General features: G+C 30.7%; 1 protein-coding gene across 1 annotated transcript; it reads left to right on the forward strand.

Moving 5' to 3' along the window:
- Positions 1-27,902, forward strand: kl-3 (dynein heavy chain 8, axonemal kl-3). The gene is made up of 65 exons (XM_018518747.1): positions 1-204; positions 554-776; positions 912-1,063; positions 1,489-1,687; positions 1,984-2,147; positions 2,214-2,390; positions 2,462-2,683; positions 3,495-3,596; positions 3,698-3,844; positions 4,045-4,202; positions 4,829-5,013; positions 5,870-6,274; positions 6,352-6,511; positions 6,653-6,861; positions 7,068-7,189; positions 7,351-7,531; positions 8,247-8,584; positions 8,768-8,931; positions 9,083-9,337; positions 9,467-9,707; positions 9,856-10,055; positions 10,133-10,304; positions 10,370-10,515; positions 10,592-10,730; positions 10,884-11,114; positions 11,200-11,369; positions 11,496-11,716; positions 11,823-12,108; positions 12,569-12,707; positions 12,872-13,092; positions 13,186-13,369; positions 13,600-13,740; positions 13,822-14,169; positions 14,252-14,441; positions 14,761-14,906; positions 15,003-15,201; positions 15,319-15,437; positions 15,676-16,012; positions 16,212-16,482; positions 16,562-16,762; positions 16,843-17,027; positions 17,971-18,275; positions 18,380-18,606; positions 18,692-18,914; positions 19,000-19,176; positions 19,256-19,423; positions 19,529-19,744; positions 19,958-20,095; positions 21,074-21,370; positions 21,451-21,606; positions 21,680-21,835; positions 21,911-22,046; positions 22,153-22,304; positions 22,400-22,653; positions 22,890-23,318; positions 24,300-24,576; positions 24,645-24,831; positions 25,027-25,288; positions 25,526-25,765; positions 25,850-26,017; positions 26,482-26,623; positions 26,705-26,894; positions 27,228-27,346; positions 27,424-27,600; positions 27,777-27,902. Exons 1-65 carry the CDS (start codon positions 76-78, stop codon positions 27,900-27,902), a joined length of 13,101 nt encoding a protein of 4,366 aa, XP_018374249.1. The 5' UTR covers positions 1-75.
- The last annotated feature ends 97 nt before the right edge of the window (positions 27,903-27,999 follow it).

Raw genomic sequence — 27,999 nt, forward strand, 5'->3', positions numbered from 1 at the left:
TTGTGTAGTTATATATATCTAGTTTAAAGTCTTTTATCAATACGTTGACATTCATGATTACTTCTTTTTGCAACAATGGCAAACGCGTATCCCACATCGCGAGATTACACGAAACCAGCTATTGACCAACGAATTGCCGAGTTAGTGAAGAGAAGGATTGGTACAAGGGGAGATTTACCAACAGAGAGTACAAAAGAGCGACTTGTAAATACCTTTGTGGATCTATAATACTTTCACGGACAATCCTAATATTTAATACATCAATATTATTACCTTTTACAAGAGAATTTTAATGTAATCGAGTAAAGAGAAACAATTAGAAATATCTCAGAATTATTTTTGCTACTTCAAGTTTACAAAAAAAGGATTAACTTATTAACATATTAAGAGAATAGAAGATGATATTTACGTGAATATAATATTTACATAATTATACACATAATACTTAAATAAAAATGTAAAAAATAACCTGTAATTTTTTTCTTTAATAATGTTATATAATTAAAAAGAAATTTGCTTAGTGGGTCTTTTTATCTTTTAAATTATTTTTTAGACAAAATTCAAGGAAATTCGCAATGCCAGGCAAGGATTACTAAAGATTACACATCGACATGTCTTGGAGACTGTGGCATACATTTTAAACACAGACCCTGAGGTCCTGGAAGAAGGAATTCTCGACAAGGACGAATACGTGAATGTATTTAACAGTTTCTTCGCTGAAGGTGGAAGACAAGCCATTGTTGTATATCTTCAACCTATGAGTCCTCCGACATTTGGTATAACGATGGATATTTTCCTGCTCCTTTTTTTTCCACGCGCAATTTTAATATAACGTTAACGATGGTGATTACGTCAACAATACATTTTCATGCTACATCGTGATACTATACGTAGAATTTACATAATCTCAGAATCCGGGCGATGGACGCCGCAACTTAGTACAGAACAGCAAGTTATACGCTGTTGCATAACAGATGGTACTACTGAAGAATTCTCAGGCAAATGCGTTATAGTTTATCGATTAAAATCAAATTTGGAATTTGGAATTAAACAGTTACTCGATGTAAGTTAATACAAAGCATTCATTCATAGCAAAAGAATCACATTTGCATCATAATAGACTCACAATTGTCAAATTATCATAAATTCTGATGTCACTACGAGATTATCAAAAAGTAAACGTGAAATCACATTATTCTAATCTGTATTTTTCACAGTAGTGTCACAAAGTGCAGCTTTTATCACAACTACATAATGATATCATAGTATTATCACAAATGTGATAAAGCAAACATCCGCACTATGACTTTATTGTGACTTACTGTGACTTTTTTTATGAGAGCCATCTTGAATCATTTTGAGATTTGCACATTTTTCTGGAATATGTACTATTTATTTTTGAAATTTGCAGTTTATATATTTTTTAATTTTCTTTGTTCTTTTTTCTCTAAATTTTTTCTGCTGCTTTCGACTTTACGTCCCATGTAGGAAACATATTATGCATATGCGGAGGTGGATCCTACATCGCAAAGTGCGCTGGCAGGAATATCTGATTTAATTTCACGTTTGCATGTACGAACGTTAACTGCTAATACGCAATGGGGAGAATTGTTGAAAAGCGAAGCCGGAGAAAAGATAAAGGATGATTTTATAGGCGATTTTAAAGATTTCTGCGAATTTCTTAATAGTAAATAACTTACGATCTGTATTATTCTAAGACTATTATTTTTGACAATTTCGAAAATTTAAAGCTTTGAAAAAATTCAAATTTTCGAAGTTAACTCCAAACCTTCAAAATTTGAGGTGCTTTAAAACTATCTGCTTGGAAATTTTTGAAACTTTGAAGCATCTTAACTTTAGAAGGTTCGGAATTAATTTCGAACATGTGAATTCTTTTTCAAAATTATCAAAAATAAACCCTAATTTAATTATCATATAAATCCTTCTCTGATGGAAGATAATACTTTTCCTTTTTTCTCATAGTGACAAAGATAGATTTAAAAAATGTTATATGCTTCCAAATTAATTGGGATTTGTACCAAAAATATTTGGCGCTACCTGAAAATTTTAGAGAGAGCATTCGTAAACCGGATGTTACTGCAGCAGTAGAAGCTGATGTCCAAATATGGATGAAGTTGATGGAACGGGTAATGACTTTGACTAATTATATATCTCTTAATAAAATTTTATGATTTTATAAAGCAATTTTTTAGGCTATTGTTGAAAGTCAACAATTGCGCAGGGAAACCGAAACTGTAGGACCAAATGCAGAACTTGCGTATTGGCGGCGATTGTTTAGTCAGTTTTATTCGATAATGAATCACATAAAGTCCAATTACACGCATACATTTATACAATTGCTGACCGAAGCGAAATCAAAACTTATCAAGGTATAATTTGTATGCAACTATTAATTTGTAATATGTATTGAATTGAATATTGCTGTATTTTATATATATAGAAATGGAAGGAATTGGAAGATCATGTTACAACGGTGCACATTTTATCTCAAGATAACGTAAAGTATCTGTACGGTTTAGAAAAATTTACACAACCATTGTACAGATTAGATCCAACAAAAATAGGAGATTATTTACCCACGCTTATGTATGCTATAAGGATGATTTACGCTACATCGCGATTTTTCAATACTAGGAGGATGGTAACCGCTGTATATGTAAAGGTATGTTTTCCTAAAATAATTGATTAAAAATTTAAATTACTATTTTGAGTTGTAGAATATAAAGTGTTATTAAAAATTAATTAATATTAATATCAGAAAATTATTTTTTTAAAATTGTTATTTATTAAAATAAAGAATTATTAGAATCATTTTACTTTTGACAACTTCAAAGATTCGAAATTTTAAAAGGATTTCAATCTTTGATATTAAAAAACTTTTACAAAGTTTAAAGTTCCTCCGAAACTATGAAAAGTATATTTATGGGAATAAAAAAATAAAAATGTATTTACAATATATGTATATTTATAAATATATTTGTATATCTTTTAAAAAAATATATATTTATTATTATTAGCCGCATTAAATTAATACTTGTATAATTTTGATTCTTCGAAGTTCGAAGATTGAAGTATCGAAGTTTCGAAAGTTCGACGCTTTGAACCTTTGATCTTCGAAGAGTTTAATGCCAAAGCTTCGAATCTTCGAAGCTTCAAAGTTCAAATGTTGGAGCTTTTGAAGCAAATCACCAAACTCTAATAACTAGACTGTGGATATTTATGCAAAATACTTAACTAAATATTTTGCATAAAATGCATATTTTGCATAAATTGCACATTTACAGATGGCAATCTCAACCTTTTTACTTTACTTTTTAATAATTCTTTAATGAACAATGATCGACTGCTAAAACTGTCCGATGGTTAATATTCAGTTAAATATTTTGCATAAATATCCGCAGTATGCTAATAACTATTATGTTCTTATATGAGTTATTTAGTTTTTATCACATCAATTTCCAATTTCTATTTAGATAACTAATCAGATGATATTAGCATGTAAAGCATACTTAACAGAGAATGGAAAATTAAGCATTTGGAACGAATCAAAATGTACTATGATATCTAAAATAAAGGTAAAAATAAGACAAAAACATATAAGAGAGATGTTTTCTCCTATTACGTACTATTATCGCCTTATAAATTAAAAACCATAGTATCAGCGATTATTTCGCAGGATTGTATTAAGCTCTGTGAGACATATCATAACTGTTACGATGATATGTGTAAGAAGGTCGAGGAATCTCCAGATGAGAAGCGTTTCGAGGTATCTGAAATGTATGTTTTTGGAAAATTTGCCACTTTTAAGACAAGAATAATAAAAGTAAGTAAGTAATAATCAGTGCAAAAATAAGTCACGATATTTTCAGAATTATATTATTACTTTATTTGTAATATATTATATAGATCATGGACATCCTTGAAGCAGCACGGACTTATTCCATTCTGCACAGTTCGACTATAGAAGGAATTAATATATACGCACAAAAGTATACGGATCATTTAAAAAAAATTTTTTCGCAGATGTATGATCCCCTAGATCACAGAAAGCCGTATTTTGATACTGATTATGATGAATTCAAAAAGAACGTAGCGGAAACCGACCTGGAACTACGAACGTTTTTTTATAACTGCATTTCTCTCATGCCAAACATAATGCAAAGTTTATATTTAATAGCTAGGTAGTACACATTTCTTAACGAACTTTTTTTAACCATGTAAGAATATATCATATGGTCTGTTCTTTTTCACTGTACTGCCTGTACTAGTCTTTCTTCCTTTTTACCACTTCATTCATCGGTTTTTATTTCAAGATATATTACATATCTATATAAGACTATTTTAAGATACCAGTATAGCTCTGTGATTGGTTTATAACATCTTAAAATGATAATTAATACGGACTTAAATATGTATCGGCTATAAATCTCCCCTTATCGAAGTCTCAACTACATACAGCTGTTTCTTTTTATGTTTCGAAAGTGTATCTATACACAGAAATAACAATTTTACTAAAATATCTAAAAATAAAATATGTGAAGACTTAGCTAGATAGAGATCTGCAAATAATTTTATTGAACTATCAAAATAATTATGTAAGACTCAAATTGATTGCTAGAATGCCAAACTTTTGCGCGGTATTGCTTGAATTTTCCTATAATTATTTTGGTATAAGAAAATTATTTTTTGGTCTGATATCTAAATTTTGGATACTTCAGCAAAATCGTTCTTTTCGTATACTAGTTCATAGAAAAAGGACAGATATTTAATTTATTTTACGTCGTCTCTCTCTCTCTCTCTCCCATAGGTTTCAAAAATTGAATCTTAAGCAACTGAGGATTGATAGAAAGTGCATAGAACTTGTTTCGATGTTTGAACAAGAAATCGAAGATATCCGCGATAGTTATAATGAAAATAGATCCGATCCACCTGTACCAAGAAATATTCCACCCGTAGCTGGTCGAATCCTGTGGATCCGGCAGTTATATAAACGCATTGAAGTTCCTATGAATATATTTAGATCACACCACAAAGTGATTACGCATGATTCTATGCAAAAGTGCATTAAAATATATAATACACTCGTCGGTGTGTTTATTCATTACGAGTTAATATATTACAAAGCATGGTACGATTCGGCTAACATTGTAAGTATCATCATTATTATTTAAGCTGGTTTTTATATATTAGTTAGTAAATATTTTCTAAATATTTTAATTTTTGGAATTAAATAAATATATTTTTTTCGTACATGTGAAATAAAATAAATTAAACAGTGTAGTATTTTTTAAATTAATTTTTTACAGAGTTTAAAATGTGTGATGACGTAAATATAAAAAGTAAAAACGTTCAATTTGTAGATTTTTCATTTTTAGGAAAGAGAATATTTCGAAAATTTGGCACATGCATGTATGTTATATCCTAAAATGATTTGTTTAAAGATATAGTTTTCAATTACTAGGTTCGTCTGGCATTATCATCCCCTATGCTTGTGCGTCATCCAAAGACAAATAAATACTGTCTAAATTTTGACTCTTACATTTACGAAATAATACGAGAATCCGAACATATGTCTAAGTTTGGATTGGAAGTGCCAGATTTTATACAAATGTTAATCTTTTGCGAAGACAAAATATTTTCATCATATGAAAGAGTGCAAAAATTACTTAAGAAAAACGATGCTCTTAGGTATACAAATTTTACTTGATAAATATCGAATAAAATTTTTGCGTATATATTCATGCGTTTATCGTATTTGTGTGCAGAAAATCAATCCCGATTTTATTTTTAAACTTAATGAAAATTGCACTCGTCAATCTTGAAATTGCTTTTCAACCATGTGTATCAGTAATTACATGGTCCTCATTAAAAATTTCCAACGCATGCGCTAAAATAGAAGAAGAGATAAAAAATGCGCAGATATTCATTAAGGAGGCGGCAGATATGAAAGAAGCGAGAGTAGATGAAGTACTTGAATCTATTGCAGAAACAATGTTATTAAAATTAGATGAATACCCGAAAAGTTCGGAACAACTTTTAGCTGATAATATAGCTTTTACAGATAAAATAGCAATTGATTTGGAAGTCAAATCTTCGGCGGTAGAGAAGGCTGTTATCATGATTATTAATAAATTTATAGATCTTATAACTGATCCTACCGTGCAAGATATAAAATACAATTGGATGGATCTCGAAAAAATACACAAACAAATCGGATCCGAAACCAGATTAATACAGGGACCATTTGAGCCAGGTATTGTATCCTTTAAAAAGTATTCACATAATTTTATATTATTTTGTTATGATTAATAAGTGATTTGTTAAATATAGGCTTTGGTTACATCGAAAGAACAAACAAAGTTAAGATAAATCAAGTGCACAATGATTGTATGGAACTTTTTGCGTATTACAATAATAAGTTAATAGAAGCTTTGGTAAAATGTACTAAAAATTCTTTAGACTTATTAAAGAAGAAAGCAACCATTATGAGGTATTTAATTTATTGCGCGTATTTAACATATTTATATTTTTCTGTAATGTATTTCTCATATTTATGTTATTTTATTTCAAATATATAATAGTAAGATAAGAACAAAACAAAAAATAAATCAATATATAAATTATGTTTTAGCGTATTAGTTAAAGATGTTGCAATAGAGCAAGAAATTCCGATCATAATGACATATTTCGTTTTACAAATACCAAATATCATAATTATCCCATCAATAGAAGAGTTGCAAAATCATTTCGGTAAAGTTATAACAAATATTATAGAAACACACAAGAAAGTGTCTGCGTGGGGACAACGATATTCTACAAATGCACGAGTTACATTGCTTGGTAAATAGTAGACTACAATATTATAAAATATTCGAATTTTAATGGTAATGACAAACATATATAATAAATTTTTATTTCATATTTTTTCATTATTAAGCAATTTTTTAGATAGATTACTTTCTATTATTATTATATTATCATAATATAGGAGATGTACTAAATTTATTACTTATTGAAATTATTTATTATTTATTTATGTTATCCAGATAAAGATTTGCGCAACACCTATTTTCAAAGCGTGTCCGAGCACAAAGACATAATCCGCAGTTCAATGAGTCTACAAGGTTTAATATTAATGTTGAGAGATGATGTCTCCAAAGTTGGCAACGTATATAATATAAATACTATTTCGTATATATATATGATTATACGTATACATATAAATGATTATATTTAGTTTAATTTTGTTTGTACAGCAGTTTTATACTTATATTGTAACTTATACTAATGTCCTCTACTATCATAATTATAATCATTTTTTTATTCTAGTTATATTTGCGATATTCCTACATATGGGCAGAAAATAGAAATGACATTATACAAGCTTTTATTGATACCAAACCTCTTATACAAGAAATCAAAGAGAAGTTTATGGAATATGAAGATTTAATGATAGAAATAAAAAATTTACCTGAACAACATATACTTGGTCCTCTTCAAATTAACACAGGTGAACAAATTAACATACGTGAAAATAATAGATATTGTTATGATTGTGTGTATGTGTGAGGCGTACCACATTGTAAGTACCTACTAAAATGATAAAAATGCGTTTTATTGTCTGAATGAGTTGTAAATACTACGGTCTATCATATACTAATAATGGCTACGTTCGTATATTACTGCCAGTTGACTTGCAGTACTGAAAATCTATAGTTCCCGTTACGTATACTATATACTGTACTGACAACTGACATTGCAGTAATATACAAACATGGCATATATTTGGCGTAGAAAATGCTGCTACAAGTAGAGAAAAATGGGTAGCACAATTCAAAACATTGTAAGTCCATTGTGCAATTGGCATTTGAACTTACAACGTTTTGACTTGCATTTTTACTTGGACTTGCATGTTAAAATTTTTAATAGCTTTAACATGGTTTTTTGTTTAAATTATTTAAATATACATATAAACAATTTTACAGAGACCGATTGTTCATATCTTTATTTATGAAGATAATTTTTTTAAAGAAATAGAAAGAAGTTTTTTTTTCTCCTAAAAAACGTCACGTAATAACGTAACATTTGCTTTGGCACGCTTCGATTATTATTTTTAACAAATATTTTATGTATACTCTATCTATTATATCATAGTACATTTATATTACTTAATTTAGGTAAAAAAAGTTTTTTTTTAATTATTTAAGAATTCCTTTATTTTATAGATAAATTAAAATTAGCATTTCTCGTCGAAGCAAATGCATGGAAAAAGTCATTGGGTGTCATGTTATCAAATAAGTACAAGGAAAAATTACAAAAAATAACAGATTATATTTTTGAAAAGAATAAAGTTCTATCGAGGCATATTAAGGATTTAGAAGATGTTAGAGTCGCAATGAAATGCTTGGCAGAGATACGAGATGATTTTGTATCAATAGACATGGAACTAATCCTGATTGAAGAGACTTATACATTAATGGGAAAATTTAATATCGATATATTAAAAGAAGATCAAGATATAGTAGACGGATTGAGATACAATTTCAACAACATGCTCAATATGGTATTAATTTGTTTTTATAATTTAATTTTGTTTAATATTTATTGATATACTTCAATAATTATTTTTTCAAAGAACCTCTCTCTACTCAATATGTATAAATATAGGTATATATTAATAATAATTATGTTTCAAAGCAATCTCTTTCATTTTTCTCCGCGATAAGTAATATCTATATTTTTATAGGCGAAACAAGCTCAAGCAGTTATATGTGAAATGCAAGAGCCATTGAAAAAGGAACTTATTGATGGAGTTGCAGTTCTTAAAAAGAAGGTAGCTCAATTTGACATTGATTTTGAACTCAATGGCCCAATGGTTGAAGGAATACTCGCAAAAGAAGCCAGTGAACGGTATAATGTTTTATCTAGTATCTCATATTTTCTACAAAATTGTGTGTATAGTATACTGATAAAAAATGTTTAACTTTAGTAAAACTAATATTCTTAAATTTAAATAAAACAATATATTAATAATAATAAATTTTTCTGTCTCTGTTTTAAGAGTTATCCTATTTCAAGCGCGTTTTGAAGAACTGTGGGAAAGGTACGAGACTTACAGTAGTGGCGAAAGCTTATTCGGCATAGAAATAACAGAATATCCAGCTCTACAACAAAGAAAAAAAGAACTCAATTTATTGCAGAAGTTATATACATTGTATTTGCAAGTTATGCGCACTATCGATAGCTATTATGATATTCCATGGTCCGAAATTGATATTGAGTCAATTATAACTGAATTGGCCGACTTCCAAAATAAGTAAGTCAGATTGACTTACATGCATTTAATAAGATTTAATTATATAAAAATGTTTTATATATATATATATATATATATATATAATATATTATTAAGTTTTTTAAATAATACTGTGCTATATCATTTTAGATGTCGAAAGTTACCTAAAGCTATGAGAGAATGGCCCGCGTATGTCGATCTAAAAAAGAAAATTGACGATTTCAATGAAATGTGCCCACTGTTAGAGATGATGGCTAATAAAGCCATGAAAGACAGGCACTGGGAGAAACTATCTAAACTTTGTCAATATTTCTTTGATGTGAAATCTGAAACGTTTACCTTAGCAAACGTTATGCAGGCACCTTTGTTGAAATATAAAGATGATGTAGAGGTATGCTTAATTAGACTGCAAAATTATAAGCTTTCAATCACTATTAGTGAATACTTAATATATGTATATATATTTTTTACAAATTATTGTATATTATAATATTTTACAGCAGAGTACAAAAATTATACTCAAATATTATACGTTATAGGACATATGTATTAGCGCAGTGAAGGAACAAGATATCGAATTTAAATTGAAGCAAGTAATTGCGGATTGGGCTGTTATAAATCTGCAATTTTCCCACTTCAAGCAAAGAGGCGAATTACTGCTGAAAGGTATTGAAACGGCTGAAATAATAGCGCTGCTGGAAGACAGTTTAATGCTCATAAGCTCTTTGCTGGCAAATCGGTATATTAGATAACTCTAAATCTGAAAAATTATTATGTTTTATGATATATACTACATTCATATTCAACGTTATACAGTTACAATGTACCGTTTAAAAAAGAGATTCAGTTGTGGCAGACCAAGCTTAGCAATACATCGGAAATATTGGCGAAATGGTTAACTGTACAGAATTTGTGGGTTTATCTGGAAGCAGTATTTATTGGCGGCGACATATCGAAGCAATTGCCTGCTGAAGCAAAACGCTTTAACGTACTTTAAAAAAAACTTGTGATGACATTGTCAATAAAATGATATAACGTATTTTTACGTTTTAGATGATCGACAAGGCTTGGGTCAAACTTATGTTTCGCGCTCACGAAAAATTAAATGCGGTGGAAACATGTACTGGGGATGAGACAATGAGCCAGTTTTTACCTCATTTACTGGAACAGTTAGAATCGTGCCAAAAATCTCTTAGCGGGTATACATATTATTGGTAAAATGAAATAACTGCTCGCAGATCGTCAAGTTTAATTAGAACAATTCTATTAATACAGTTATTTGGAAACCAAGCGAGTTATTTTCCCAAGATTCTGCTTCATATCAGATCCTACTTTGTTGGAAATTCTTGGACAAGCAGCGGATTGTCATACGATTCAAAATTATCTTGATGGCTTTTTTGATAATATAGCAAAAGTAATGAGATATGATGCATTAGTAAGATAAAATTACAGTGTAATGATTTTGCCACGTTACAAAAATAATTGTTCTTATATTAAGTCCTATATTAAGCTTCTTTTATCTTATATCTTTTTAATATTTACAAACTTTATTATCTTCTATATATAGCTGAAGTTTTCCGAAAAGGAATATGATAAAATGGTAGCAATGTATTCACGAGAAGACGAACAAATAACGTTGGAAAAAGAAGTTGGATGTACAGGAGGCGTGGAGAACTGGTTAAACGTTCTGTTAACAGTCCACCAGCAATCCGTTGGTGCTGTGATTTCGCTAGGGCTGCAATCACTTCGTACACCTGAATTCGACATCTTGTTATTGATAGAGAATTCTGTTTTGCAAGTAAGATGATGTGCATATACAAAGTTCGTATATTCAATAGACGGAAATTGTACATCAATTCTAGATATATATTCATTTTTCGCAGGTAGGCCTATTAGCATTACAAGTTTTATGGACACGAGATTCCGAAATAGCAATCACGACAGCCAAACGTGATAGAACGATAATGAAAAGGACCAATCAATGGTTTCTAGATTTGCTAAATAGTCTCATAGAAGTAACCGTTAAAGATCTTACAAAGTATACCAGAATAAAATATGAATGTTTAATAACTATACACGTGCATCAAAGGTATTTTATTTATTTAAATACTTACCTCGTAATTATCAATTATGTGATAAAAAATATGGAGAATAAATTGCATTTATAAATTTTTTTCAGAGATATATTTGATGAGCTATGTCGTCTCAGAATTCGAAGTATATATGATTTTGAATGGTTGAAACAGTGTCGATTCTATTATGATGTTGATACAGAGGACGTTCCAATTAAGATAACCGACGTGGATTTCGTTTATCAAAATGAATTTTTAGGTTGTACAGATCGACTTGCGATTACACCGCTCACAGATAGGTGTTACATAACACTGGCACAGGCCGTGGGTATGATACTTGTAGCAAAAGAAAAATAGAATTGCGTGTAAAACAGAATTTACACTGTTTTTACGTCATGTCACTTACTACCATCCCTGGCAAATATTTTTTTTAGGAATGAATTTTGGCGGAGCTCCCGCAGGTCCGGCTGGCACGGGTAAAACAGAAACGACGAAAGACATGGGAAAAGCACTAGGAAAATACGTTGTTGTTTTTAATTGTTCCGATCAAATGGATTTCCGAGGTTTAGGCAGAATATTTAAAGGACTAGCGCAATCCGGTAGCTGGGGATGTTTTGATGAATTTAATCGAATTGATTTACCAGTGCTATCCGTCGCTGCACAGCAAATAGCAATCGTGTTTAATGCACGAAAAGAGCGAAAGACAATTTTCTTGTTCAGGTACGAAGAATCAATAATTATTTATTATATAAAATTAAGTTTTTTGTTTTAAATACAGAAATTTAAAACAAAATGTCTTTGTAAAATAAAGTTTCATTCTTTTTAATTTTCTTCTTATTTTACTAATTACATAATTTTTAACAAATAATTTATTAAATAGTTTTTATTTTTGTAATAAATGATATCTTTAGCAAATTGATCGATATGCCCTCTTTATTTGTAGAAATGGAAGAACGTTAAAATCAATTATAAATTCAATAATTATTTATTATATAAAATTAAGTTTTCGTTTTAAATTTAAAAGTTAATATTTTCAAAAAATAAATCTTTGTCGTTTTTTAAAATCTTTTTTGTTTTACTATTTACACGATTTTTAATAAATATTGATATTTTTATTAAATAGCTTTCAATTATAAATTATATTATCTTTAGCAAACAGATATGTACGCTTTATTTGCAGTGACGGTGAAACATATAAACTCAATTATGAATTCGGAATATTTATTACAATGAATCCCGGATATGCTGGTCGACAAGAATTACCGGAAAATTTAAAAATACAATTTAGAAGTGTGGCAATGATGGTTCCTGACAGACAAGTACGTGAAAATATTATCTTTTTTTTTACATGTTAAAATATGGAGTGCTTGTATGTACCTACATAAACCTGTAAAAAATCGGATTTATAAAATTTTCCTCATTATAAAATTTAATTTAACGTACATGAATTTTAATGTATATAAATTTAATTCCACTTGCTTAGATCATAATGCGAGTAAAACTCGCAGCGTGTGGCTTCAAAGAGAACGTGGTATTAGCGCGAAAATTTTTCATATTGTACAAATTGTGCGAGGAGCAGCTCAGCAAGCAGGTACATTACGATTTTGGATTAAGGAACATCCTGTCGTGCTTACGCACACTTGGCGCTCAGAAACGCGCGAACCCTACTGATTCCGAGGAAACCACGCTTATGAGAGTACTACGGTAAATGTTATCAATTGTTGTATTTTTTGTTCTAAGAAGTTACTGGAATATACAGAAAGGAGAGATAATCTAAATGTGAATTAATTTTTTTAGTGATATGAATTTATCAAAATTAGTGGATGAAGACGAATCTCTTTTTATGTCACTTATTGAAGATATGTTCCCGGGTATAAAGTTAACAACCCAAACGTATAAAGAATTACAAAAAGCAATAGCTAACGCCACTGTCACTCTTGGAATAATGAATCACAGCGAATGGAATTTGAAAACTGTTCAGGTACTTACTTTTAATATGTTTACATTTACTTATATCTCTTTATTTAGTCTATCCTTTTTGTTTGCTTCTATTTGAAAATTTTACAAGCAAATATATGTAGTTTTTTAAGCAAAGTTGTTTTGCGTAAATAATTAAAGAAATCTTCTTTTTAAGGGTTTAAGTATATACGCTGAATTAATATAAGTTATATAATTATTGAGAAAAAACATAATGATAATGGTGATTTGCAGTTATACGAGACCTCTCTCGTTCGCCATGGTTTGATGGTTCTTGGACCAACAGGATCTGGTAAAACGCGATGCATGTGGGCGCTAATGAGGGCTCTAACAGAAATGGGTATACCGCATAAAGAAATTAGGATGAATCCAAAAGTCAGTACCTATTAATCAATAATAGTTCTTCATTCTATTAAATATATCGATAGAAATAATTCTTTTTGAAAAAAAAAATAGGCGATAACTGCATCTCAAATGTTTGGAAAACTCGATGTTGCGACGAATGATTGGACAGATGGTATATTTTCCATTATATGGCGAAGATCCATGCAAACGAAGAAAACGGAAAATTTATGGATAGTATTAGACGGTCCCGTTGACGCAGTATGGATTGAAAATTTAAATTCTGTTCTGGATGACAATAAAACGTTAACATTGGCAAATGGCGATCGTATTATAATGGCACCAAATACTAAATTAGTGTTCGAACCTGACAATGTGGATAATGCGTCCCCGGCGACTATATCGCGTATGGGAATGGTATTCGTCAGTGCCTCTGTGCTAAAATGGAATTCAATTTTAGAGGTAATATGGATTTGGGATTTTGTAATAATGAGATCTTTCCTCTGCAGCAGTTGATTGTAATGTTACAATACTTTTAATACAGGGTTGGCTTAGAAAATGTTCCAACAACGAGGCTCGAGTGCTACGAGCGTTATTTCATAAAATATATGGAGATGCCCACACATTCGTTCAAACAAAGCTTCAAACTAAAATGATGCTTTTGGAAGCAGTTTACATACGGCAGTGTATTGACTTATTGGAAGGTTTAAATGTTGGAAATTCCGACCCAACTAGTAAATACGAGAATTTCTCTTTTACATTCAAATATTTATTCACTCAACATAGCTATGTAATATTAACGTCAAACAGCAAGCACTTTGTTAGAACATATTGTTTTTATCGCTTTATATTTGCGTACTTCTTTTAAATATTTTTATAATTCATTAATAATTTTAAGTTTCTATTTTTTAATATATTGTTAAGAAAATAGTTTGTATCTAGAAAATTTTCAATAATTTTTATGTAACAAAACAAATTAAATAATTTTACTTTATAATTAAATTATATTTTTTACGTACTTATCAAATATTTCATCAAAATTATAATTTCTAGAAATATTACCTGAGCAACATATCGAGAAACTTTTTCTATTCTCTCTTATGTGGAGTTTGGGTGCAATGTTAGAATTAGATGGGCGATTTGCATTACAGGAATATCTTGTGAATCATGAATCAAATTGTAACTGGCCAAAGTATACGGTTCGTATATGATAATTTGACATTTTTTTAATCACTTAAAGTACAATGCATACTATTATTAATATTTTTTATCTTATAAATGTTCAATTTATATAGGAAGATGAAACTATTTTTGAGTACCTAGTATCAGACGATGGAAAGTGGATACATTGGAATAAAAGAGTGCCAGAATTTGAATATCCCTCAGATCATATCTTAGAATATTATACTATTCTTGTTCCTAACGTTGATAATACTAGGACATTATATTTAATTGATATTATTGCAAAGCAGGGAAAGGCAGTACTTTTAATAGGTAGGCGAGCGTATAGCATAATTTCAATAATCAGTTTCGTTTAGCCAATGTTTAATAGATTAAATATGTAATGTCATTATAGCATTAATTACATAATATGAATTAATTATGCAATAGGAGAAGCCGGCACCGCAAAAAGCGTAATGATAAAAAGCTACATGTCTAAGCACGATCCCGAATACCATTTAAATAAGTTTTTCAATTTTTCTTCAGCATCCACGCCCAACATGGTTCAGGTAATTAGTTTGTTCTTTTCAACTGAACTTCTTGCATTCATATTTTCTTTTTTTTTTTACATTGAAGAGAAAAGAAGAAAAAAGAACGATGTAAAAGGGTCAGTTAAAAAGACCTTACAATAAGCCGAACGTTATAGCATTATATAGTAAATAAATCTATTATGTAAACTTTTAATTGCGATGATATATGACTATGTTTATTATTTTATCGCGCGAATTTATCTATCGCTTTCTTCAGCGTGTATTCGAGAGCTACGTTGAAAAGCAAGTGGGTAGCACTTATGGTCCTCCTGGTGGACGCAAAATGACCATCTTTATTGATGATATAAATATGCCGGCCATAAACGAATGGGGCGATCAAATTACAAACGAGATCGTACGTCAGTTAATGGAGTACAAAGGGTTCTACTCCCTAGATAAACCGGGTGACTTTTGCACTGTACAAGATATTATGTTACTTGCTGCGATGCATCATCCGGGTGGAGGACGAAATGATATTCCGCCGCGATTGAAACGGCAGTTCAATATTTTTAATTGCACATTACCGTCCAATAAATCAATGGATACAATTTTCAGTATGTTTACAATGATCGCTCATATAGGCTGCGTTCGGGCAGCGCGTTATCAACGCTATTTGTGTCATATTATCCTTATTTCACGTTTAATGGGTGACGAAGATAGAATGACACAAATAGCGCTAATAGCGACTCTCCGAACCCAGCCTTAGTAAAACATGTAAGATACAATTTATACAATATGAATTTAAAATTACAGATGTTATTGGCCAAGGCTACTTTTGCGTTACAAGATTTTCCGAAACCATTGTTAATTTCTTACCGAAGCTTATACCACTGACTCGAATATTATGGCAGCAAACTAAAGCGAAGATGTTACCAACTCCAGCAAAATTCCATTATGTTTTTAACTTGCGTGATCTCTCTCGTATTTGGGAAGGAATACTCAGAATAGAGAGAGCCGAATGTGAATCTATACCAACACTGCTGAAGTTATGGGAGCATGAATGCATGCGTGTGATAGCAGATCGGTTCGTTTTTCTTAAAATTATGAAACAAATATATTTTTACATACTTAATTTGCTTAAATATGTAATAAATAATTCCTAGCTTCATCACTGCCGCTGATAAAGAATGGTTTCAAAATACATTGCGGCGGACCGCGGAGAAGATGTTAGGTCCAGATTTTCAATATTATTCTCCAGTTGAGACATATTTCGTTGACTTTTTGCGCGAACCACCAGAACCGACAGGCGAAGAGCCAGAAGATTTTGTATTAGAGACACCAAAGATTTATGAGGAGATACCGAGGTACATCAAGTCGAATTATTTATCTGATGCAATGAATTTAAAAACTGATAGACGCATATATATTTTTATGTCACTCGTAGTTACGATAATGTTATTACGAAAGTTCAACAAAATATGGAGCAATTTAACGAATATATACGCGGTATGCATCTTGATCTGGTATTCTTCCATGACGCGCTGGTGCATTTGATACGAATATCACGAATACTCGGAGTTCCTAGGGGCAATGCGTTGCTGGTCGGTATAGGAGGATCCGGAAAACAGAGCCTAACGCGACTGGCATCCTTCATTGCAGGATTTAACTTCTTTCAAATAACATTATCCAGGCGAGTATCAAAATTTTACTAACAAAGCAATCTTACGAAGTGTCAAATTCTAATTTTAATAAAACTTTGTACGCAGTTACATGAATAAATAAATTTAGGAAACATCTGTTACGGCTAATAAATGGTTTTAAGGAGTAAAATCATCTTTTCTATGCAAAACAATTATTAGTTCCTTCGTTATATATGTATATCATATGCGAAAAACTATTCAAGATATTAATAAATGATTTATACAAAAGTCTTATAACGAAATTACTTCTATTTATTTATGTCAATAATATTTGTAAAGAATAATTTTAAAAATATAAATTTTGAAAATAATTATTTTTTAAAAATATTATTTTATATTTTTCATAAATAAATAAATAATTTTATTGCAAATTTTCTTGTTGATATAAGACATTTTTTGATATTTTAAATAATTTTTGAAATATAAAGAAAATGTTGCTTTTACATACAAAGGGCGATTTCATCCTTTACATGTAAAGCAGCTAGTTTTTTTTTTCATTATACCTTAAAATCATTTATTAGTCGCAACTGATATTTCCTAAATTCATCTATTTACGCGCGCGCGTGTAATCTGTATATACATATATATACAAATTTTCATCAAAATCAGAATTTGAAAATTCTCAAATTCATTGTAAATGGTATAAAAGCATTTAAATGTTTTAGCGTAATTTGAAGTTGCAAAACACGGAGTATTTATTGTAGAAAATAATTACAAAATTTAATTTACTTTTTATAATTTTTTTATATGCGTTGGAACCTTTATTTCGTGCAGTTTTGCGGAAATGTGTAAATGTTTTCCGTTGTACTGGATGCGAAACTATGTGAAGAAATAATATGAGTATAATTATATCTTCAGGATTTATAATGTAGCCAGCTTGATGGATGATTTGCGAAAATTGTATCGGACCGCTGGTATTGACAGTAAAGGTCTCACTTTTATTTTCACCGATAACGAAGTAAAAGATGAAGCATTTTTAGAATATATAAACAACATATTAAGCGTTGGCGAAGTGGCTAATCTTTTTCCAAAGGATGAGTTAGATGAAATTTTGACAACTGTTACGCCGCTGATGAAAAAGGCTGATCCCCGACGACCTCCTACGCAAGACAATCTTTACGATTATTTTATATCAAAAGCGAGAAATAATCTGCATACAGTCTTATGCTTTTCACCAGTGAGTTTTGTCATTGTTAAATACATTTGCATTTGTATTCTATTTATTCTTTTACTGGGTCAAATATGTATATGTATAGTAGTAATATATAATTATTTACGCAGGTCAGTGGAAAGTTTAGATCTCGGTCATTAAAATTCCCTGCCCTTATATCTGGTTGCACAATAAATTGGTTTTGGAGATGGCCAAGGGATGCGCTATACGCAGTAGGTGAACACTTCCTGGCCACATATAAAATTATATGTAGTCCGGAAGTAAAACAACAGTTAATTCAAGTTGTGGGCGATATTCAAGATAACGTAAGCGATACCTGTGCAGAATACTTCGACAGGTTTATTTTCTATTTTCTCTTTTCATCAGTGCTTCACCGTCTATGTGTAAATACAATCAAGCTAATGTAATTTCGACGAATGCAGGTTCCGACGACAAGTATACGTGACTCCGAGATCATTTTTAATGTTTCTCGATAGTTATAAAATGTTTTACAACCAACGTTTGGATAATATTAACATGATTGCTTCTCGTATGAGTAGCGGTTTAAATAAATTAACTGACGCTGCGACTCAGGTCGATGTGTTGCGACATGAATTGGAAAAAACTCAAGAGGAGATTGCGGTAAAAAATGTTCAAGTGGAGGCGGTAAGCAATATATTTTTGTAAAATATCAATTTTATTAGAAATTCCGATCCTACATTTCATGTGTAATAATGTAATACATATTTAGATTCTTGTTACTGTAAATGAGAAAAAAAGAGAAGCTGAGGCTGTGAAAGCAAAAGTGCAAGTGTCGAAAGATGAAGCGGAAGCGATTCTGAAAGTGATAGCAAAAGATAAGATAGTGGCAGAACAGAAATTGAAAGCTGCGGAACCTGCTTTAATGGAAGCTGAAGCTGCATTGCAGGTGTGTGACCAATAATTGATATTATTACTATGTCAAGTATTGATACAAATGTTCATTGACAGCAACACACATATTTCAGACTATAAAGGCAGTAGATATCGCTACCGTTCGTAAATTGGCTAAACCACCGTATTTAATTACGCTCATAATGGATTGTGTTTTGATTCTATTTGGACGAAAGCTGGAACCAGTCAAACCGGATTATGAACATCAATTTCTAACATCTTCGTGGTCGGAATCACTAAAGGTAAGTCCTTTATATATTAATTTTTATGTTAATAGAAAATGATCGGAAAAATCATGTTTTATTTTATGTTAATAAGATATTATTTGAGCATGTTATTTCTCGCAGGTCCTAGCTGATACTAGATTTTTATATAATTTACAAAATTTTCCAAAGGATAATATTGATGCTGAAACTATCGACTTAATGATGCCATATTTAAATTTTCACATGTATACTTATGAAGCCGCAAAGCAAGCCTGCGGAAATGTTGCGGGTCTCATACAGTGGACCATCTCCATGGTTGCTTTTTATGAAATAAATAAAGATGTGCTACCTTTGAAGGTATTCCCTATTAATAAACATTGTTGCGAGATGAGATAGCCGATGTCATTTCATGGCTTATGGCAGGATCGAGAGAATGCTTTATACCTAACTACATAATATATTCATTTTTATCTCTTATTTTCTAAGCGTAATAACGTTGGTTGTTCTCCAGTTTCAATACGAAAATATATAGCGCTAAGAAATGTGTAATAAGAAAGAATCACTTTGTAGGCAAATCTTCTTGTACAAGAAAATTATTACGAGAAAGCTAACAAAAATTTACTCAAGGCGGAAGAATTATTGAAAGAAAAGGACGACGCTTTAAAGATAGTACAAAATGAATTCGATGCCGTGATGCAGGAACGACAAGTACAATAACAATCATGAGGCTATACTTATAAAAAATATATTTGCATAGAAAGAACGATTTTGCTGATGTATTAAAAAATTTAGGTAGACGTAAATTCGAAAATAATTTTATTGGATCATCAAAATAATTACATTATGTAGGGTAACTCCGGCAAATACGCCGCGCTGGGATTTACGCCGCAGAAGTCAGAAAAAATAGAAGGAGTAGGGATAATTTTCCCGTAACTACTCTGTTACATGCCTTTATGTTATATTATAGTATTGTGTTATGATTTCAGCTTCTTACTGTTAATATTAATGAATTTATTATGAGTTGAATCAATTTATCACTGTAATAAGTAACGTCATCATAAGTTATAATCTGCATAAAATGATTAATGTAGGACGTGTAAAAGACTTAGTGGTTTTTTCATGATACATACGTGTAGTGGGATAGTAAATCATGTTTGTATTATTAAGCATGTTTGCATTATTTGTAAATTTTTCATGAGTCGTACATACCCCCTTTCCCCCTATGAGTAGCCATATATCCCACCCCTATGAGATACCATGGTATGCGGCAAAAATACAAGGTTTCAAAAAGTTTATTTTTTAATATGAAAAATGAATATTGCGGATTTCTAATATTTTTTTCATAGTAGTAGACAGTACAAAGTTTTTATTGATATAGTTATTTACTATAAACATAGTAAATAATACTTAATAAATTAAGTTTTTGATAGGTGCGGCGTATATACCGGAGTTACCCTATGTTGAGGAAAGCATGACGATCAATAAATGCAAAAATTTTTGACATTAATAATCCGTTTAAGTGTTCGGCATATTTATTTTAATAGTTTAACAAAATTTTATTTTTAGATCAATGTGTAACTAAATTTTTTCAGAATTTTAGATACTTCAACAAACCGTTCTTTCCGTATGATGTTAATGAAATTGAAATTAAACAATTATTTCACATATAATAATGTATTTTATCAGAAAATTATGGATCAAGCTGCGGTTTGTCAAGCAAAAATGGATACCGCAACCGCTATGATTGAAGGATTATCTGAAGAAAAAATAAGATGGACGGAGCAAGTCACTACATTTAAATCAGAAATAGAACGTCTCGTTGGAGATGTGTTGGTATTCACTGGGTTTCTTTCTTATTGCGGGCCATTTAATCAAGAATTCCGAGTTCTTTTGCAAAGAAAATGGTTCGACTTTATACAAGATAGAAAGATCCCAATTTCTCTTAACGTAAACATTGTTAATACAATGACAGATACAGCTACGGTAAAATTATATAAATTATTACACAAGAAATATAATTGAAACTCGTAATGAGCAAATAATAAGTATTCAATTTATCATAGATTGGTGAATGGAACTTGCAAGGTCTGCCAACCGATGAATTATCAGTTCAAAATGGAATAATTGTAACGAAAGCATCGAAATATCCTTTATTGATCGACCCACAATTGCAAGGCAAAACATGGATTAAAAATAAAGAAAGAGAGTTTGATTTACAGGTACGTAAATATTATAGAACCAAATTGTGAAATGTAACAAGTTTAATTTAACATGCTTTAATGTACTTTTCAGGTAACATGGTTCACGCACAAATATTTTAGAAATCATTTGGAAGATTCTATATCGATAGGACGACCATTATTAATTCAAGATGTAGGAGAAGAAATAGATCCAGTGCTAGACAATTTATTGGAAAAAAATTTTATAAAAATAGGAACCTCTTTTAAGGTAAAACGATACTTTAGACTGTTTAGAATTTTAACACAGTTTTTTATTGTGTAACATAATTTATTGTTATAAAAGATCAAATTAGGTGATAAAGAAGTGGATATTAGCAAAGATTTCAGACTTTATATCACGACAAAGTTACCAAATCCTTTTTACGCTCCAGAAATATTTGCTCACACATCTATAATCGACTTTACTGTTACAATGAAAGGTAAAAGTATATATTCTATTATTTAAGTAGTATTTATAAATACGTTTATAAATACATCTTTTTTATTATAATTTAGTTTAATTCACATTATATCTTATTTTAACAGGTCTAGAGGATCAATTATTGGGAAGGGTCATTTTAACAGAGAAGAAAGAGTTGGAGACAGAAAAAACGCAATTGATTGCTGATGTAGCTGCGAATAACAGAAAAATTAAAGAACTAGAAACAAATCTTCTATACAAATTGGGAACTGTACAAGTATGTATATAATTCTCTTTGTAGCGCTAATTAAATAACTTTGAAATAAGTACAATTAATAATATCTTTCTATGCTATTTTTTGTTCTTTCAAAGGGTCCTTTAATCGAAGATGTTGAATTAATGTCGGTTTTAAATATCACGAAACAAACAGCGGCGGAGATAAACAGAAAACTGAGCATCGCAAAAGATACAGAACTAAAAATCGATGCAGCACGTGAAGAATTTCGACCGGTTGCAACGCGTGGTAGCGTTTTGTACTTCTTGATATGTGACATGCCGCATGTCAATTGCATGTACCAAACGTCCCTTGTTCAATTCTTAGAACGATTTGATATCTCAATGGCTAGGTAAATATACACATATAGTTTCTGTGTAACGCTAGCGGTTTGCATTGTGGAGATTGTGTTACGACAGATGTTCCTAATGTCGTAAATATAAATCCTATCTAGTAAGCAAGAAGCATTTTGGAACATTTCAGCAACATTGTAGAAACGTTGTAACATTGCTACAATGTTACCGAAATGTTTCTTGCTTACTGGGTATCCTGTTGAATAATGTGTATTAAATCGTGATTTTTGTTCAGGTCCGAGAAGAGCCCAGTCAATCAGAGAAGAATAAATCACATCATCGAATTTTTGACTTACGATATCTTTAAGTACAAATCACGCGGACTTTACGAAATACATAAATATATGTTTATTTTGTTGATGACATTGAAAATTGATCTGCAACGTAACAGCATCACGCACGAGGAGTTTCAGTATTTTATTAAAGGCGGTGCAGCGCTGGATTTAAAAGCAATTGAGCCAAAACCTTGCAAGTGGATCACGGATGTAACGTGGCTTAATCTAGTTGCGCTGTCGTCATTAAGACAATTTAAATATATCGTGGCTCAAGTACCCGCTTCTGAGAAAGTTTGGAAACATTGGTTTGATAAAGATGCACCAGAGGAGGAAGTTATACCAAATGGTTATAACACGTTGGATACATTCCGGCGATTGCTCTTGATAAGGTAATCTTCCAGTAAAGTAATCTTCACTGCGTTAAAAATTCCGAATTGACATATAACACAAGAAATTTATAATTAAGATTTTAATATTTTTTATGTGTAAAACACGAAATGAATTATGACATATATTCTGGAAAGTTTTGAACATCTCTAATAAAAAGTACAAGACAGATACTTTTAAAAAAATGTGATTAACTCTGAACTACAATTGCACTAAGCAAGAAATTTTTATTAAAAATTAACTGTTTATTTAACTAAATCAATTTAGTTGTCTTAATTTCTTTTTTGTTGGAAAATGTATGTATTTTAATCGAATATAATATGTTTGACTTACATTCTTCATTAAAAAAAATAAAGACCAAATAAATTAATTTAGTGAACAATTGTTTTTGTTAGAATACGAGAATTACACCTAAATTTTATAGCATCCTGTTTGAAGTACAAGTGAATTTCCGTCTTATGGCGATTAATAAAGTAGAATTCAAAGTTTTTTCACCTACAATTTAGAATCTTATAGTATCGTACAAATTGTACAATAGTCCACAAATTTTTTGTTTTGGATTTAAATGACATTGCTATAGTTCAAGATTATGTATACAAAATACAAAAATTTCTTAAATGCAATTTATTAGCTGTACAAATAAATAATTCATTTTTTATAAAATTCAATATTTATTGTTAAAATATACTGACACAGTTCAATCATAAAAGTATAATCTCTTATTTTTTAGTACTTTCTTTTACCTTTCAGACAAGTTATAGATTCAATATAAATCAATAGAATGGCTCAATTAGAGTAAATCAATATAAATAATAAAAAGGGCTATGAGCCAGTTAAATTTAAGAACATTTAATATTCTTTAACTGGCTCGTAGCTCTTTTTATTATTTATATTGATTTATAGATTCAAGTTTGGTAGAAAAACTGGTGTTTACATGCAATAAAATAATATACAAAAAAATATGTAAAATAATATGTTTGCAGAGCTTGGTGTATGGATAGAACGCTGTCGCAATCAAGGAAATATATAGCATCTTCCTTAGGAGCAAAATATGCAGAGCCTGTGATTACGCTTCTCGATGTAATGCATAGTGAGTCAAGACCAAATACACCAATGATCTGTTTCTTAAGCATGGGATCGGATCCCACGCCTAATATCGAGCAGCTCGCAAAGAGAATGGAAATCGTTTGTAGAAGCATATCGATGGGACAGGGTCAAGAAGTTCATGCTCGTCGACTGCTTAGTAGCGCGAAAACTGAAGTATACTATAGAGAGGAAACGCTTTCTCTTTGGTGTTACGAAGCGTTATTAATTTCAGCCATTTGCAGGGTTTCTGGGCATTATGCCAGAATTGTCATTTAGGCTTGGAGTATATGGCGGAATTGGTAACCTTTCTTTCAGAAATGAAAGCGCCGCATCCAGACTTTCGCGTATGGATCACGACGGAACCGCACAAAGATTTTCCTGTTTCCTTACTACAGATGTCTACAAAATATACATACGAACCACCGCATGGCATCTATTTCTATTTACTTAATAAAGATCCTAGATAGCAAGCTAACGTCATTTGTCACCATTTTGATGTCAAAATGACATTTATGACGATATTTTGATGTGAAAATGATGACAATAACATCTGCTTCCTACCAGAGATATATTCCTATGTAAGGAAGTAAGAGTAGCATAATCAAGGTGTGATTTCCACGTTAGGAATACGCGCGAGTTTATTGGCGACGTACAGTAGTATGAATCAGGAAATATTGGACCAGTGTGATGCTACGCAATATATACCACTGATATACACCGTATCATTCCTGCATACCGTTGTTCAGGAAAGACGGAAGTTTGGTCCCTTGGGATGGAACATACCTTACGAATTTAATTCGGCGGACTGGCTGGCATCTTGCATGTTTATGAATAATCATTTGAATGACTACGATCCGAAGCGTGGTGTAAATTGGCAAAACGTGCGGTAAATGAAAAAGTTTAAATTATATCAGTTCCCAAGCAAAACAGCAGGTTACGATAACGTCAAAATAACGTTAAAATGATATGATTGATGTGACTGATATAGATCGTGATTGAAAAATCATTTTTAATAACCAAGAGCTCTTTTGATACCATTTGGTCATCATGATTTTTTGTTCTACTTGTGCTTTTTTTTTCTTTCTCTTAGAGACTAATTCGCTCTGTATATTTGCATTTTCAGTTACATGATAGGCGAAGTGCAATATGGTGGACGCATTACAGACGATTACGATAAGAGATTATTAAATACCTTCGCAAAACTGTGGTTTACGGAAGCGCTTTTCGCGGAAGGTTTTGTTTTCTACAAAGGTTATCCACTTTTGGTATTGAAGCAAGTAAGCGACTATCTGAAGGCGATAGATGCTATGAGTCCCGTGGATCCGCCACAAGTGTATGGTTTACATCCAAATGCAGACATTACGTAAGATATTATCGCGAGAATTACAGATATGTAAGAATAGATAAGAATTTATGTAAAATAATTGAAAAATTATGCTTATTATAGATACCAGAGTAACACCACGCAGACTGTGTTAGATACAATAATATCCGTGCAACCGAAAGAAGCGGGTGTTGTTGGTGTAGAATCCCGAGAAGTGGTTGTTGCAAGACAGGCGAAGGAAATGCTAGAAAAAGTACCGGGTCTGTATGACATGTTTGAAGTTAAAGAAAGGTTAATCAATTATCTGTTATCCTTTAATTATTTTAATTATTACTTATTTCAAATAAGTAAAGAAGGAGCCAATATGGTGGAGGCTTGGTTCTTTAGTATGTTAAGATGTTAGTAATATCAAATTGACGATTTAATTATGATATTATTATTTTAGCTTCAATTTATGATTGCGTTTCAAGTTCGATAATAAGTGATATAATTATAATTTATACGCGATGTGTACCAAGATACTACCTGTGGCTCCTGATTTAAAAGATATATATATATATATATATATATATATATAAAATATAATATATATTATTAGGCACTAAAATCTAGCCTCGACCATAGGTCTTTTCGTTACTTATTTTCGATTTAATTATATAGTGGTTTAAATTAATTTGTTATTATTAATTATTTTAAAAAATTTCTTTTAATAGAAATGATTAATAAGAAAATAATAAGTGCTTTAACTATCATAGATTGCATGCAATGGATCATACCGCCCCAATGAACATTTTTTTAAAACAAGAGATCGACAGGATACAGGTGGTTATAAAATTAATACGCGTTATGCTCAAAGATCTTTTGTTGGCCATAGAAGGCGTAATTATAATGAGCGAGGTAATTTTCTTAGGCTCCCCTTTATAATTACAATCATTATATAAAGCGCAGTAAAGTGAATAAATATGAATATATTTTCAGGAATTGCGAGACGCCCTCGACAATATATACGACGCTAGGATACCGAAGATCTGGAAGGCTCGATCGTGGGAGTCTGCTTCTTTGGGATTCTGGTTTACAGAACTGTTGGAAAGGAACCAACAGTTTTTGACTTGGCTGCAGAGCGGGAGGCCGTCGAAGTTCTGGATAACTGGCTTCTTCAATCCACAAGGTATTTAACATACATATTTTTGTGTTGAACGAGTTCTTAATATTAGAACCGTCGATGGTATTCTTTTAAAACTGCCGCAGGTACTAATTTGGTAATTTTTTATTCTTGTTTTTGGCTCTAGTAAAGAGTTATTTTAATATTATTTATATTATTAAAACTATTTATGTCATATTCATATATATTTTCAATATATTTTCAATATATTTCTATACTACATATTTAATATAAAAAAGATAAAAATGCAAATAATATAACGGAATTAAAATGGCATCATAAGCGGTTCTAGCGTTAATAAAATATAATAATGGCTCGACTTAAAAACGATATTTATAGGATTTTTAACGGCGATGAAACAAGAAATAACGCGGGCGCATAAATGGGCTTTAGATAATGTTATGCTTCATAATGAAGTCTTAAGTAAAATAGCGGAAGAGATCAAGGCACCACCACCAGTATGCAATTGATAATTACACAATATATATACAAAATTACTTTGCGATAATTAATGATATTGATGTTCACGAAATAGGAAGGTGTTTATGTCTATGGTCTATTTCTCGAAGGTGCCGGCTTTGACCGAAGAAATGTCCGCTTGTGTGAATCAGCAAATAAAGTTCTTTATGTATTAATGCCGATAATACATATCTTTGCTTTACATAATGCAGACAAGGTTCCTCTCCCAAATAAAGGCCTGAAATTATATCAGGTAAGTACAATACGAATTTCAATTTAGTTATAATAATTAATTTAAATAAATGATTATAATCATTACTGCAATTAATAAGAATAATTATTATAATTTTAAATAAAATGTAAAATACACAGAACGATGTATATATATATATATATATATAATATATTATTTAAATATTTTTTGCACAGTGTCCCGTATATAAGAAACCTCAGAGGACTTACATGTTGCTAGTAACATCGCTCTGGCTGCAAACTCTAAAAAATCCTGATTACTGGATATTGCGGGGAGTCGCTTTGTTATGTGATAATAAATAATTCATTAAAAATAAAATGATATGAAGGTACATACTGTACAACAATTTTTAAAATAAATTTATATATTGACAAAATAAATCTCAAATTTTGTATTGGA

The sequence above is a fragment of the Trachymyrmex cornetzi genome, unplaced genomic scaffold (assembly GCF_001594075.2).
Source record: "Trachymyrmex cornetzi isolate Tcor2-1 unplaced genomic scaffold, Tcor1.1 scaffold782, whole genome shotgun sequence".
Taxonomy (NCBI): domain Eukaryota; kingdom Metazoa; phylum Arthropoda; class Insecta; order Hymenoptera; family Formicidae; genus Trachymyrmex; species Trachymyrmex cornetzi.